The sequence below is a fragment of the Geotrypetes seraphini genome, chromosome 7 (assembly GCF_902459505.1).
Source record: "Geotrypetes seraphini chromosome 7, aGeoSer1.1, whole genome shotgun sequence".
In the NCBI taxonomy this organism is placed as follows: domain Eukaryota; kingdom Metazoa; phylum Chordata; class Amphibia; order Gymnophiona; family Dermophiidae; genus Geotrypetes; species Geotrypetes seraphini.
Window position 1 is genome coordinate 24,297,569 of NC_047090.1, and position 15,831 is coordinate 24,313,399.

General features: G+C 44.5%; 1 protein-coding gene across 4 annotated transcripts in view; it reads right to left on the reverse strand.

The window, feature by feature from the left end:
- APPL2 (adaptor protein, phosphotyrosine interacting with PH domain and leucine zipper 2) overlaps positions 1-15,831 on the reverse strand; it is a 125,921-nt gene that overhangs the window by 29,190 nt on the left and 80,900 nt on the right. For all 4 annotated transcript variants that reach the window (XM_033952811.1, XM_033952809.1, XM_033952808.1 and 1 more), the window contains 5 exons: positions 8,189-8,377; positions 6,353-6,395; positions 6,203-6,259; positions 6,022-6,110; positions 1,863-2,021 (listed from right to left, as the gene is read on the reverse strand). In XM_033952811.1, the coding sequence (XP_033808702.1) occupies positions 1,863-2,021; positions 6,022-6,110; positions 6,203-6,259; positions 6,353-6,395; positions 8,189-8,377 (537 nt within the window). The remainder of the gene's footprint in view (positions 1-1,862; positions 2,022-6,021; positions 6,111-6,202; positions 6,260-6,352; positions 6,396-8,188; positions 8,378-15,831) is intronic.

A 15,831-nucleotide genomic window follows, 5' to 3' on the forward strand; every position in this document is an offset into this window, starting at 1 on the left:
AGGAAAAGGCAGCATCTTACATACTGCAGTGAGCAGTACTTGAGCAGTATATATCATCAAACCCATTGTAAAACTAAACAAGCCAGACTAGTACAGATCAATCCTACACAGTCAATCCTAACAGAAAACCATGTCTTTTTGAACACAGAACACAGAAAACACCTTTGCCTAGTATGTAATCACAAACTAACCCCTCCCCCTTTTACAAAACTGTAGTGTGGTCTTTAGCCACGGTGGTAACAGCTCAGATGCCAACGCTAAAAAACGCTCTACAGTTTTGTAAATGCGGAGATAGAATAAAAATACGTAGACAAAGGTTAAACTGAAGCACCAAGAAGCTGGACTCTGCATACAATGCAACATCACAGAAATAGCAATGCATCTCACCTAAAGCAAAAAATAAATAAATAAATAGATTTTTTTTTCTACCTTGACTTCTCTGGTTTCTGCTTTCCTCATCTTTTTGTCACTCTCTTCCTTTCATCCACTGTCTACTCTCTCTCTGCCTCTTCTATATGGCATCTTCTCTCTTTCTATTCCCATTCTAGAAATTTTATGCATCCCGCTTCCATTTCTCCCTTCACCCCCATTAGTCTGGCATCAATCTTCTTCCCTTCCCTCCTCCAATGGTCTGGCATCTCTCCTCTCCTCTTCTTCCCTTCCCTCTCACACACCCCACATGGTCTGGCATTTCACTCTCTCCTCTCCCTTCCCCCCACTTCCATCAGCATCTGCCTCCTTTCTCTCCCTCCACCACGCTTTCCATACCACCCTGACCCCCTTTCTCACCCTTCACCATGATTCCATACCACCCTGACCCCCCTTTCTCACGCTCCACACCCTTCCATACTACCATGACCCCCTTTCTCACCCTTCACCATGTTTCCATACCACCCTGACCCCCCTTTCTCACCCTTCACCATGTTTCCATACCTCCCTGACCCCCTTTCTCACCCTCACCCTTCCATAACACCCTGACCACCTTTCTCACCCTTCACCATGTTTCCATACCACCCTGACCCCCCTTTCTCACCCTCCACACCCTTCCATACCACCCTGACTCCCTTTCTCACCCTTCACCATGTTTCCATACCACCCTGACCCCCTTTCTCACTCTTTACCATGTTTCCATACCACCCTGACCCCCCTTTCTCACCTTCCACACCCTTCCATACCACCCTGCCCCCCTTTCTCACCCTTCACACCCTTCCATTAACACCCTGACCTCCTTTCTCTCCCTTCACCACCCTACTATGCTCCTTTCTTTCGCCATCCCAAATCAGCAAGGTCCCGCGATGACTGCTTCTGCTCCGGATGGAAGAGGTAAGTGACACTGGAGGGGGCTGGGCCGGCAGACGCAGGGAGTTGTAGCAAGATCCCATGATGACTGTGGCTGCTGGTCCACCCCCCTCCCCCCCCGACGTCACTTACCTCTTCCGGAACAGAGGCGGTAGACGGCACAGTCATCGCGGGACCTTCGTTCACTTCAGCGCGGCTGCTGACTCTGCTCTGTTATAAGTACGGCAGCCACGCTGAGGTGCCGTTTGGAGCAGCACTTGAGGTTCCGGATCCGGCCGGCTGTGCACCCCCTTGGAGAGTGCACCCGGGGCGGACCTTCCCCCCCTTGGTACGCCACAGATCATATTGGAATTGGTAGGATTGACCATACTTAAATATTTATTTATATTATTAAATAGTGATGATAGTGAAATCCCAGTAGAGGCCAGTCTTCACTAAGCTGAAATCTCAGAAGGAAATATCCAGGTATAAACCCCACAAAGCTAAAACACAACCACTACCAAAAATAAACTCAAATTACTTTCTGAATCTGGAACCCCAACCTTACAAGAATCCTCTTGTACCTGCCACCTCGGTTGTAATCCATGAATTCAGAAGCAGGAAGTACAATATCAAACTGAATTGGCGTTCCTGGTGCAATTAATTGTGCAGAGTCTGATGGGTCCAATGGTTCCTTGATGATAGTCTTGGTGCTCTCTGGTTCCATACTCTTTGGGTTATGACTAATGTACAAAAAAGCAAGAGAGTTAGGAGTAGCAGCAAACTATGGCATCTGAAAATATGGGTAGTGAGGGCAAACTTCATCAAGAAATCTTGTTACAATCTAAACACTTCAGAAATTTAACTATGTCACAAGAAAAAAGACAAACCAACACGGCTTCTGAGAAAGGAGAGTGCTACTGAACTGAAACCATTTCTAAGCAGGTGTCATAATTGGCTGCCCTAGCAGTCAACAATGTAAGGCTAATGCTGTAGTAAGTAAACTTAACTCTCCAGCAACAATAATCTTATAATCATATCTTAATACCATATTGGCATGATTATAATTAAAAACTAAAGAGATTATGTTCTTACCTTGATAATATCTATTCCATTAGATAGGAATGGTATGCTGAACCTTAGAAGCAGCTCCAGGACCTTCTTCCTTCCGAGTCCCTCCTTATGTTGTAACTTCCTGTTTCACTGGAAGTTACATTGGAAGGAGGAACTCAGCTGGAAGAAGATCCCAGAGCAGCCCTGTGTGCGATATTGCCTCTTCTTCCATGAAGCTTCAAAGAGGCTGGTAGACCCACTCCAGGAGGTGCAAAGAGGACGGCCCAGGGAAGTTGTAAGTTTGTTTGGTTTTTTTTATCAGTTTTCACCCGCAATTAGGAATGAGGGAGGGGGGCTGCTGGACTTGCAAGGGAGGCTGCTGGCTGGGAGAGGTGGAAAGGGAGGCAACTCGCAGACGATCCATTGCAGGAACAAGACTATTTACTGCTCCACAGGGTGGTGAAAAGCCTTGCTCCCGTACTCATTGCAGAGGGTTGAATTTTTTTCCCTTGTTCCTGCAGGTTAGCCCCACGAAACAGTCCCCAGTGTCATTCTCTAGCCCAGGCCTCCTTGTACTCCAAAAGCCTTCCTCCTATTCGGAGGAAGCTCAGGCTCTGGCCTAGCATCATTTGGATTTCTTAGTACTAGCTATAGAGCAGGGGGGTGGACACCTGAGGTTGTCTAGAACCCCCAAACCTCTGTCTAGAACTCTGAGCAGAGATGCTCATCATTGCAGGGTAAGACCTCCTGTAGCCATAAAAGGAGCCAAGATTCGACCTCTCCAAGCACATGGTATACTGTCTGGAAATAACTTAGGATGATGATCTGCCATGCTGGTCATAAGATCGTCCAACCCCTTACCAAAAAGGAACCTGTTCAAAGTTGCTTTAGAAGCAGAATCTCCCGCCCATTGTCTAATTCAGAACATTCTTCAGGTGGAGATGGAATAAGCAGCCACGCTTTCTCATGACCCTAAAAACATCATATAGGGCATCTGCTACATAATCTACTCCTGACAGTAACATCTAGGTGTATGTACTCTCCTCTGCGGACGGAATCCGCCAAACGTTTTAGGGCAGGTGCAAACCATAAAGGAAGCTGCTGCAGCTGACGCTTTCAGACCCAGAGCTAAAGACTCAAACTGTTTTTTGAGGACCAAGTCCATCCTGCGATCCTGTGCATCGTTTAATTTCTCTCCTCTCTCACTAGGGAGCACAGTATGCTTAGTTACCTGCGCTGCTAACGAATCCTCCTTAGGTGGGGTAAAAAGTTGCTGGAATTAGGAGCCATCGGGTACAATTTTGTCGCAGCCTTGGACAACCCTTAGAGGGCGCTCTGACATCTCCCATTGCTCTGTCAGTATCATGGCTATCTCTGGATGTGAAGGAAAAAATGTGGACTGGGTTTTAGAACTGCTCATAAGTGAAATTTGAGCTGCGGAAATTTGCAGGAATTCCAAATTTAATTCCTGCATAAATACTTAATGACTTCCATCCAATCCACCAGTTTGAATCATCCACATACCAATGGGTCCTCTCCCTAGTCTAAGGCTGCCCCAGACTCTTGGCTGTTAACATCCATCTGAGACCTGGAATCCTCTATGAGGATTTGCTTTAAGGAAGTAGACATTGACCCTGACCCCCAATCATCCCAGACCTTTTCCGACCGGACCTCCATTTCCTGCAGTAAAGATTTTCACTGGGGAACTGGGCTCTGCAAAGGTAAACTCCCAAGCGCCACCACTGGCAATACTCCAGACTATACAGGTATTTTCAAACTTCATATAAGCCTCAAACATCAAACTTACTATATCAGAGGTAAATCCCTGACCTGGACTTCCTAAGGATCTTTGCAGGGGAACTTCTTGTATTCTCATGGGTTCTGAGGTGTCGCTTCATTTGCATTTTGTCATCATAGCTGAGTCGCCATTTGAGGGCTCTTGGGGGTGATTTATGCACCAACAAAAAAGCTTCCTGCAACTCTAAGGCCCTAGAGGGACTGTGGGGGGGGGGGGCTAAGCCCAGTTCTCTTTCTCCATCTCACATGCCCCATGGTATGTGGCAAGTGGATGCTCCTCAGCTAGCCATCCAGCCCAAAATTGCCATGATACAGGGGTAGAAAGGCTTGGGGAGCCCATAAAAATCATTATCCACTATAATAAAACCCTAAGCACTCATGCGCACTTCAAACAGCGTGATCCCTGCCTTTGTGGTGCTGCATGCGCAAGTAGGTGCATGAGGCGGTTTGTGATGCGTGCGGCGGTTTCCCCAGCAACGTTCCTACCCTGATCTCCGACGCCAGCTGACTTCTGACAGACCAGCAGCGGCAGCAGCTGCAGTGCATTTGCTAGGCCAGCCCACTTCGATAATGCAAGGCGGGCCGGTCTAGCAAAAGTCCCGAGACTTGCCTGGTCTAGCAGATGCTGGACAGGGAGAAGGGGTACATCAATCCATTTGGCTGAACTCCAAGATTAAAATTGGCGGATGTCAATTCGGCTGGAAGCAATGGGTTAGTGGAGGTATTCGTACTTTGAATGATATTATTTTAAATGGTTCGATGCTTAGTTTTTCACAATTGCAACATAAATATGGTTTAAATAAGACACAAAATTTTAGATGGTTGCAGTTGAAGCAAGCTATTCAGGAGGGGTTCCCTGAATGGAAGAATCTTAATAATCAATATAGTTTAGAATTCCTTTGCTTTGAGGCGGATTTCTTGGGTAATCAAGCCGCACAGTGGTATAAATTACTTAATGAATATCTGAATAAAAAAAAGAAAACTGGGTTGAGGGATATTTGGAGCATTGAGATCAAGCACCAAATTTCTGCATCTCAATGACCACAAATTTGGTCTTGGAGATTAAAGTCTACAATGTCGGCATCTATGAGGCAAACATGGTTGTTTTTATTGCATAGAGTGTTTTGGACCCCAGTTTGTTTATAAAAAGTAGATACTTCTAGGTCTAATAGATGCTGGCATTGTAATAAGGATGCAGGGACTTTAGATCATTTCATTTATTTCTGTCCTTGTATTAATGCGTTTTGGAAATCAATTTGGCCCCAAATTAATTTGCTATTAGAAAACTTTGTTGCCTTGTCATATGATACAATTTTATTTGGTACTTCAATGAGGTTTAAAAGTCAAATTTTAATGTCTAACAATAAATTACTATTAATATTGACAGGAGTTGCCATTCAACACATCACTAGGAATTGGAAAGACTATACAAGACTCAATTATACCTTTTGGTGGAGTTCAGTATGTTATATGTATAAGATGGAAAGAGTTCTTGCTTTACAGAATGGGAATTATGATAGATTTAGAAAGATATGGGGGCCATTGATTGAATATTCAAATGATTAGACACCTTTAAATACTTGAAATTTTATAATAAGAAGGGATATAATACATATATGAATGAAATTATTGATATAGGGAGGGCTGGGAGGATGGGATGGGGGGTAATTTAAAGTATTTAAGATTTATGGTTAAGAATGTACAAGTGATTTTGTATAGTATAAGATATCATATTGTATACTTGTTAATTGAAGTGAAAATGAATAAAGAATTAAAAAAAAAAAAAGATTTATGGTTAAGAATGTACAAGTGATTTTGTATAGAATAAGATATCATATTGTATACTTGTTAATTGAAGTGAAAATGAATAAATAATTTTTAAAAAAGCTGTACCTTGGCAATACGGTCTCTTGTTTTTTTTCAAAGCTGGTGATGGGAGTCACTGCTTGTAGGGCTGTCTGGTTTAATTTGATAGCAACTGCCTGAAAAATAAGCAAAGCAATAAAAAATGACCTCTGTGCTCTGACCCAACCATCACAGAATGAAATGAAGGCATAAAATCCAAACAATTTACTTCTGGGTTATCAGTCAGATAGATCTGCCTGGAAATATTGTTGATTGTAGAAATCCACTGTGAAGAAAGTGGAAAAAAAAAAAAAAGGTGACTGAAATTGCATACTATCCAAAAACGATTAAATCAAAGTAGAAATATTAAAGTTATTACCTCCTCACATTCTCTTTTGCCCTCGGCCTGCAGGATAATGTTCCTAAAATTAATATATTTGTACATAAATAGACAGAATAGATTTGAGAGAAAATCGCAATCTAAAGTCACAGAAAAAAACCTTCCAAATGGCGTAAATCATAGGGTCTCAACTGGGAAGATCAGGGAAATGCCACCACATTTGCTGGTAACATCCTCCAAATGGATCCAAAGCTTGAGGTTCTCCCCTGTCTCAGGAAACTGCTTTGTTTGCAGTCTGCTGAGCATATGCAGGAGTTCCTGCCTTCCTTAAAGCTCTATTTCTCTCTACCTCTTCAGTCTAATTCCAAGCATAGGTAAGACTTGCATGTGAAGGGCTTGGTGGGCTTGGTGAAGGGCTAATGAGCACTTAATTTAACTAATGAAGTCTGTGACATGAGAACTTATAAAAGCAGATGGAGAAGATGATTTCAACGTGCAAAAAGGTTTTTCAGTATAAACTGTTACAAGGACAAATCTAAAAAATAACGTTTTCTAAATGTATGAACTGAAGACCAAGCCACAGCAATGGAGACAGAACAAAGATTTGCCATGGAAATTGCTTTCCACCAGAGGGAACGTGCTATTTTGTTGTCAGAAGCTGAGATATTGGATTCAGAGTAACAAACTAAAATTTGACATCTAGTGACATAAGGTATGTGTGATGACTAGTAAACCTGGTTTGTTAGGGTTAAATGCTACAAATAGTTGAGAACAATGACTACCTCCAAGAATGTCTCCACTGAATGTTGGTAACAGAGATGGTGCTCTGGCTAACATGGCAGAGAATAGTGTCCCAGGGAAGCTAGGTCTTGGCATAAGAAAGGCCTAGGCTAATGTGGACCTTTGTACAGTTATATGCATTTCCACTACTTTCCAGGCATATTAGATAGAAAAGTGCCTAGGGCTGAATTGGCCCAGGCGCCTAAGGCCCCTCCTATGGCGGAAGGGGCCTAAGGCGCCTGGGCCAATCCGGCCCTAGGATCCTGTGGGTTGGGAAGGGGAGGGGCGGACCCGCCTCATTTGGACGGAGGTGGGCCTGCTGGCCGGATGGTGCAAGGATTACAGATGCACACAGTATTATAGAATATGGGAGATCCACACCTAATTTAGGTGCGAGGATTTACACCAGGGTTCAGTGGTGCAAATTCTTGTATCTGGATTCTGATGCTAAGCTCTATTTCTATAAACAGCACCCAATTTGGTGTGCTGTTTATAGAATAGCACTCAGTGCTCATCTGTTTCAGAGCCCAAATTTGGGCAACATTTCGTGACTGAGCCCAGAATGGGCAATTTTCATAAAGCTCTTACCTATGTTAGTAATGGGTAAATAGTTTTTGAAAATTGTCCTTCCTGTAATAAAGCGAATAATTCACTCAATATTATGATGGTGCAACCAGGCAATTGCCCTGGGCTTCCATGCTACAGTGGCCCTCCAAGCCTACTGAGGCTGAAGAACACAGTCTGCAAGTGAGCTCTGACCCTCTGCCCCTTCAAGATTACTGCTGTGGGCCCCAGCATGTCTAACACTGGCCAATAATTTACTATTCAGATCCTAGGAGGGATTGATCTATCAGAATTTAAGCAAAGATTGAACCTTACGAGAGGCATCAACAGGCCTGATTTTTACAACCTCCACATTTGATTACATACATATTTGCTTATGCTCCTACTAAATATTCCTCTAGCTAATGATTCAGATATTTTAATATCCTATAGAAATTAGAGCTAAAAGACTAGTTAATTTAATAGTGACAATAGGTGTCACACTGTAACATGGTACAACTGAAAAACAAATTCCTATCCATTCTCACATACTGTTTGCCAGTCGGTGAAGTGATTTGAAAACAGTATCTTCGGTCTTCACAGTCCACTGCCATTACAGAAGAGTTGTCTAGGTCCAGAATCAGCCCACCAGCTACTGCCCCTCGGGGCTGACACATCAAATTGCCACCTTGAGTGAAGAAATAAAGCCTTTCCCATGATGTTGTCACTAGGCCTGTTTTGCTAAAAAGAATACACAGAACATTGAATAAACTTGCATTGGCATAAAATGACAAATATATAAAATCCAGATCATTTTAAACTGAAAATACTTTCCACATTAGAGTCTGTGAGGAACAGACTACCCCCCTATATAAGGAAAAATTATGTTCTTACCTGTTAATTTTCTTTCCTTTAGATGCAGCAGATGAATCCAGAGACCAATGGGATAGCCCACATCTACCAGCAGGTGGAGATAGAGAAACTAATTAACAGGTTGTCCTATTGGCTGGCACTCCTCCTGTATTCTCAGTATAGCTCCTTGCCCAAGCATCCGGAACCATCAATAGGCATAGCATGTAAAAAACTTCTTTCCCCTAACAAATTTCAAAAGGCAATAATACAGAATACAACCATCCATAACAACCAACATCGAAAATTGCAAAGGCAAAAAACCGACAGCCAAAATCCAGAAAGGGTGGGGCTCTGGATTCATCTGCTGCGTCCAAAGGAAAGAAAATTAACAGGTAAGAACATAATTTTTCCTTCCTTAGCAACATCAGCAGATGAATCCAGAGACCAATGGGATGTAGCAAAGCAATCCTCAAACTAGGTGGGAAGCAAATACCGCCTCCGCAACAACCGAAGCACTAAATGCATCCACCACATGCGCCCCCACATTCAACCGGTAATGCTGAGCTAAAGCACTCTCAGAAGACCCAGTAGCCGCGAGACAAAACTCCTCCAAGGAAAAGACCTCTGGTCTGAGTCCAAGAAGCAGCCATCGCTCTGGTCATGAAGTTTTTCTGCCAACCGCTTCCTTGCCATCAAGCAAGCGTAAAGAATGTCCTCCTGGACCCATCGAGCGATGGAAGCTTTGGACGCCGCCATACGTTTGTGGTATCCCTTGAAGAATACACAAAAAGGTGATCTAAACAACTAAAAGTCGTTAGAAACCTAGCTCACAGAGAACGCTACGCACTTTCAAACAATACAGTGAATAAAAGCAAGTCTCCCCATTTCTCCTCCCAGGAAGAAGGAAGGAAAATTGAGAGTGGCGTAAAAGAAAGGATGACCCCCCTCCTGAGAAAGAAATTGCGGTACCGTCCGAACTGACACCCCAGATTCTGTAAAACAGAAATAGGAATCCCCGCCGAACAAGGCCTGCAACTCAGAAAACCGCCAAGCTGAAGCCATGGCCACAATGAAACCTCATGTTCAACAGCACAGCCTTTGAGAGTCTCAGAAGAGAAGGATGAAAGGAAGCCTTCGGTAAACTGCGAAGAAGTTCCTTAAGACTGTACCCCAGACAGGGCTTTCTAGGAGGTGTACGAATATACCGTACTCCGTTTAGGAACTGAACTACATGAAGCTGAGAGATAAGCGAAGAGCAAGATACCTAGCCCTTGTAACAAGCTAAGAAAGGTACTGGAAGCTGAAGGGAATTGAACGCTAAGCCCTTGGAGATACACTTGTGCCAAAAAGAACTCTGGAAGGGTACAAATGTTGAGAAGTACTCAAGAAAGGAAAAACCTCCAAAAGGAAGCAGAAGCCACAGGTGAAGACGTCTGTATCGCCTAGATAAGAGAACAACCTGCTTCGCAGAACCCTTACATGTCAGCCATGACATTTCAAAAGCCAGGTCGTAATACCAAAGTAGTACGAATATCCATGTCGATCGGACCCTAGGTAAGCAAATCCTGAGATACCAGGAAACTCAAATGTCCGGCTGTCGAAAGACTCATCAGGTCCGCACCGCAAGGATGGCGCACCCAATCCAGAGATTCAACAAATACTGCGCCCGGAAAGCGAGCGTGAGATGGCCAATCCAAGCTATCATCAGCCAGGGGAAAACACTGAAAAAGGAGAAACCCAAGGCGAGAAAGAAGCCACGCTGGTACACCCCCTGACTCCCGACTCCCTGTGCCCGCCGAAGAAGCTAGGAAAGCTTTAGAATTTTGAGACGAGGCCATGAGGTCTAGGACCAGGAGATCTCACTTCCATACAAAGAGCTGTAACGCCTGAGCCAAATGCTCACTATCCAGGATGTAGAAGATTTCACTATAACTAACCTTTACACTTTCTAGAGCGTATACAGCACTGTACACTGTAACACACAAAAAATAGGGCCATCTCAGATTTCGCAGAGAGAAAGCCTATCTAAACTCTTTTCCTGACCCATAAAAATGATCTGCCAACAGAAGAGGAAGATGAGGGTCCACCATTGAAGTAGAACTATAACTTTACTCGCCAACTGAGTACATCACCTACTGCCCAGGCTGTAGAGAAATACCACCATCAAAATACTGACTGAAAAGACCTTCAGCGTCATTCCAGAAGAATGGGCTGAAACAGGTTGGGCAGACTGGATGGACCATTCGGGTCTTTATCTGCCGTCATCTACTATGTTACTATGTTAAACTCCAGAGACGGTAGCCTGACCATGCCCCAGAGTAGAAGAATGAACAAGTACTGAGTCATCTCTTAAGACCAGACTCTTAGAGACTCCAAATGCTCAAAGACTCTTAAGACCAGACTCCAAGATCTGAAGATGGAAGGCACCGAGCCCCCCAACCCGACAGCCTGGGATGTTTGGTGACCAGGAGCTAGTCCAGCAAAGACCGAGGCATGCCTTTGAAAAGAGAAATCTCGCTGAGCCACCAAATCATACAGAGCGATGCTAGAGGAGCCTACCAAATACATGGAGCCCTGAGATACCGGGAACTACTGGAACAACAGTGACTGCTGTAGCGTTATAATGGGAAAGCAAGTCGAAGTTCCCAGTGGAGTCAGTAACAAGGATCCTAGATCCTGTACAGAATCCCACACTCTCGCCATGGTGACCAAAGAAGAATGCAAACCTGAGACTGCGACCCATCACCTTTAGTCTCTGGGAAGAAACACATTTCTCTCCTACATTAATAAAAACATTTACCAAATATATCTATAAACAGTATAGGAGGAAAGAGCGCAGTGTAAAGTCAAAGATTCACATCCAAAGAATTGAGGAAAGGGAACCACCCTTTTCGAGTCAGTCAAATGGCCCGACTGGAAGACGTCTGAATCAAGCAGCCAGTCAAGAAGAAAGTAGGCGAATTGCCTTGTAGTGCCAAAACGGTACCACTGCCCTCATTTTCTAAAATGTGCGTGAAGCCTTGGGTAGGCGAAATGGCATGCGCCAAAACCGAAAGCACTGCTCCAAGAGAGGCAAGCAAACCTAGTGCCGATTCGGAGCCCATAGTGAAAATGTAAATAGTCTCCCAGGTTTTCTGCAGAAATGTAACCTTGAGAAACTAATTCAGCAGAATGGGATCCAGCTCCAGGCTGCCCAATTAACCCGTCTTGGGCACCATGCAGTAAGTGGAACAACATCCCTTAGTTCCCAAAGAACTACAAGAACTGCCCTGAGGACCAGTAACACCTAAAAGGGAAACAATAAACAGAGACTCCAAGAACGAACTGGAAACCTGAGGAGGATGCAAAGGTGCAAGCATCCTAAAAAACAATTCACGCACCAGCGGATACTCAACCCACAGTGACACCAAGAAAGAATCTGAAATGAGAGAAAAGAACCTAAAGGCGCAAGCAACTTGAATAACGGTTAAAGTCCCATGACCTGCCAATATTACAGCTCCTTTTCCGTGAGAAAGCCGGAAGAGCCAGCAGCGGAAGTAATGACCCCTACAAAGTGAAGCAGAGGTCAAGTAACGAGCCAGAGGAGAATCGTAAGTTCTGAATAGAAGAAAGGAACACTCCTGAGAACAAACCAGTCTCGCAATGTTATATGACTATGATGGAATGCTGAAAAATAAGATTAAGCTGCGGCAGCCTGTGGTATCTGAAAATTGCATGCACAAGCTGCTCCAAAATCCAACCGCCCTTAAAGGGTAACTGTTTTGGTTTTTGGAGGTTTTCTTTTTTAATAACCAAGGCGGCCTAGGGAAGGCACAAGGTTGGACACTCCTGCAGAAGATCCTGCCACGCTAGAAACAGAAAAAGACAGACTTGCCCGCAGGTAAAGGCGAATAGCCCTTATGCCCCTAGAAACTGCTCCCTATGTACAGTAAATATTTCTACAGCGCTACCAGACACACTCAGCGCTGCACAAAGGCCCCCACATGAAGGAAACAGCCAAACCTACATAGTTTCACCCTTTGGAGACCCTGAGAGAGATGAGGAGACACTGGGTACTCTCCTGCAACCGACATCAGTCGCCGTGATTTGCCTACCACCGACCCAGTACGGAGAAAATCCGAAATTGGGGGGGGGGAGGTAAACAGAGAGCAGACTCTCTCTCCTAAGCGCCTACAGAGATTCCCTAAAGAGACAACGCTATCACGGCAAATCAACCAACTCGGGAGACCTCCCATACACCGAGCTGTACTGTCTCAGCAATGAAGAGAACTACCATAACTTTCCGACGCAGCAGACTCCGAAGGCATAGAAGCTGCGGCAGACGCTAATAAAAGTCAGCTGCCAGAGAACATACTGAACACTATGGCGCTCCCACCAGCGCAGGACTACAAGCGCTAAGCCTCTTGCTCCCTGTAAGACAGTGGCTCCTAGTAAACATTGAAAATCACAGACCAGCCGGATAAATTAAACCCAGCCGCTGCAAACACTGATGCCAAGTCAGTTTCATTGAGAATTTAAACAACGCTGCGGCAATCCCGGCAGTGCACAATAACAAGCGTGTGCCTGATTCGCGGACAAATGTGCCGGCCCCATTTAACCATGCTGTAAAAAACATACCCGGAGCCAACCGCCAAGAAATCTGACACGGCCGGTGCCTACAGACAGGAAAAGCAACGTCGAGGAGACCCAGTATGAAAGACACGATGGTCTCCTCAGAATAAGAAATAAAGTGCGCGGTTCCCGCGCACGGGAAGGCAACGGCTTCTACAATGGCATTTGAATTATATACCTGGAGCCTTTCCCTCAAGCCTGTCTCACAAATTCCTTGCCTCACCAAGTTCAGCGTTATATAAAAGAAACTATAACACCCGCCGATCAAGACCATTAAAAGACCAAAACCCGCAAATACACCATTCCAACAACGTTAGCAATCAAATACTTACAACCTCTTGCAGTGCCGGTAGAAGCCGATAAATGCCGGTTGCTCAGCACTAGCAGGGCAGAAATGTTATTCAGTAACTGTGGTCTCTTATGTTTTGGTGTTTTGTTTTGTTTTTAAGGGAAAGAAGAAAATTAGAGACAAAGGCAGACCTTCTATCACTGGAGGGAGGGTGAGACAGGGACCTGGGGGGGCCCAGGTGTAAACCCTAAAGCCGGCACCGTTCATCCGGACACCCCTGTCTCACTGAAGAGAAAATCTCAACAGGAGAAATAGAAACGTTAGCTCACTGAAGAGAAAACCTCAACAGCAGAAAATAATTGCCCAGGCACATCCAGAATCCAGGAGCTAGTTGAATAGCAACCATCACCTGCTTGGAGATAGAGCATACTGAGAATACAGGAGGAGTGCCAGCCAATAGGACCACCTGTTAATCAGTTTTTCTATCTCCGCCTGCTGGTAGATGTGGGCTATCCCATTGGTCTCTGGATTCATCTGCTGCTGTTGCTAAGGAATTATTGTTGTTTTGCTTATTTAAAAAAGGGACTGATTTATACACAAAACATTTGTTTTGATCTTTTGAAGCATCAAATAGCTTGTAAGTCAGCTTAAAGCTTCAGAGTGTTCAGAGTACCACGTAAAAATGAGAGATTATATCAAAAGCATCAAAAGTGGAATGCACCATGTATCTTCTAGTCTCTAGAACATTAGTCAGATGTTGATAATCATTCAGATGTTTTGATGGTATATATTGATTAAAAGATGACTTTTTGGATGAGTGATTTCATATAAAATGTCATATAGATATTGTACTTTAATCTTTTATTAGCCAGCATGGAGCCTTGGAATACTCTGTGCTCAAACTTACCTAGTATTCTGCCTTCTCTGTCTAGTAGAACTATTAATTCTAGAACTATTAATTCCTTTTAAGGCAGATTCCACAACCAAAGATTGGTGTTGCAACTGTGGTTTGTCAAAGTCTAGGCACGACCGGATTATGTAGAGAGAAAGCACAGTTACTTACCATAACAGTTGTTATCCAGGGACAGCAGGCAGATATTCTCAACAGTGGGCGACATCACCGACGGAGCCCCGCAGCGGACACCTCGAAAGCAGACTTGCTTGAAGATCTTTTTAAGAGCTTCCGAGTGCTGCAGTGCGCATGTGGGAGTGCCTTCCCGCCCGAGTCAGGGCGCGCATCTCCTGTGAGGTACCTCAGTTCAGATACCTAGCTAAGAAGCCAACCAGGGGAAGAGGGTGGGTTGTGAGAATATCTGCCTGCTGTCCCTGGATAACAACTGTTACGGTAAGTAACTGTGTTTTATCCCAGGACAAGCAGGCAGCATATTCTCAACAGTGGGTGACCTCCAAGCTAAACATAATGGGATGGAGGGAGAGTTGGCAAGTTAAGAAAAGAGATGTTGCAAAACAGATTGGCCAAAATGGCCATCCCTTCTGGAGAAAGTGTCCAGACAGTAATGAGAGGTGAATGTATGAACCGAGGACCAAGTGGCAGCCTTGCAGATTTCCTCAATAGGAGTTGATCTGAGGAAAGCTACAGACGCCGCCATTGCTCGAACTCTGTAGCCCGTGAGTCGACCCTGCAGAGGGAGACCAGCCTGAGCATAGCAGAAAGAGATGCAAGCAGCCATCCAGTTGGATATGGTTCGCTTCGAGACAGGATGCCCCAACTTATTTGGATCGAAGGAGATGAAAAGTTGTGGGGCTGTTCTGTGAGGTTGAGTGCGTTGCAAGTAGAAAGCCAAGGCACGCTTACAGTCCAAAGTATGGAGTGCTACTTCTCCAGGGTGAGAATGAGGCTTTGGAAAAAATACTGGAAGAACAATAGAATGATTGGTGTAAAATTCTGACACAACTTTAGGCAAGAATTTTGGATGAGTACGGAGGACCGCTTTGTCATGATGGAAAACTGTGAAAGGTGGATCCACAACCAAAGCTTGTAATTCACTGACTCTTCAAGCAGACATGAGGGCAATCAGGAAAACTACTTTCCAAGTAAGGTACTCGAGATGGGCCTTATCAGTTGGTTCAAATGGAGGCTTCATCAATTGAGCCAAGACAACAATGAGATCCCAGACCACTGGAGGTGGTTTGAGTGGTAGATGAACATTAAAAAGTCATTTCATAAAGCGGGAAACCACAGGGTGTGCAGACAGAGGTTTCCCATCAAGAGGCTGATGAAAAGCAGCAATCGCACTGAGATGGACTCAGATAGATGTAGACTGCAGTCCAGATTGTGATAAGTGAAGTAAATAATCCAAAACAGAAGCCAAGGAGGTAGACATTGGCTCCATACGGCGAGTGGAACACCAAGCAGAAAATCTAGTTCATTTCTTGCCGTAACACTGCCTAGTGGACAGCTTTCTGGAAGCTACCAAAATAT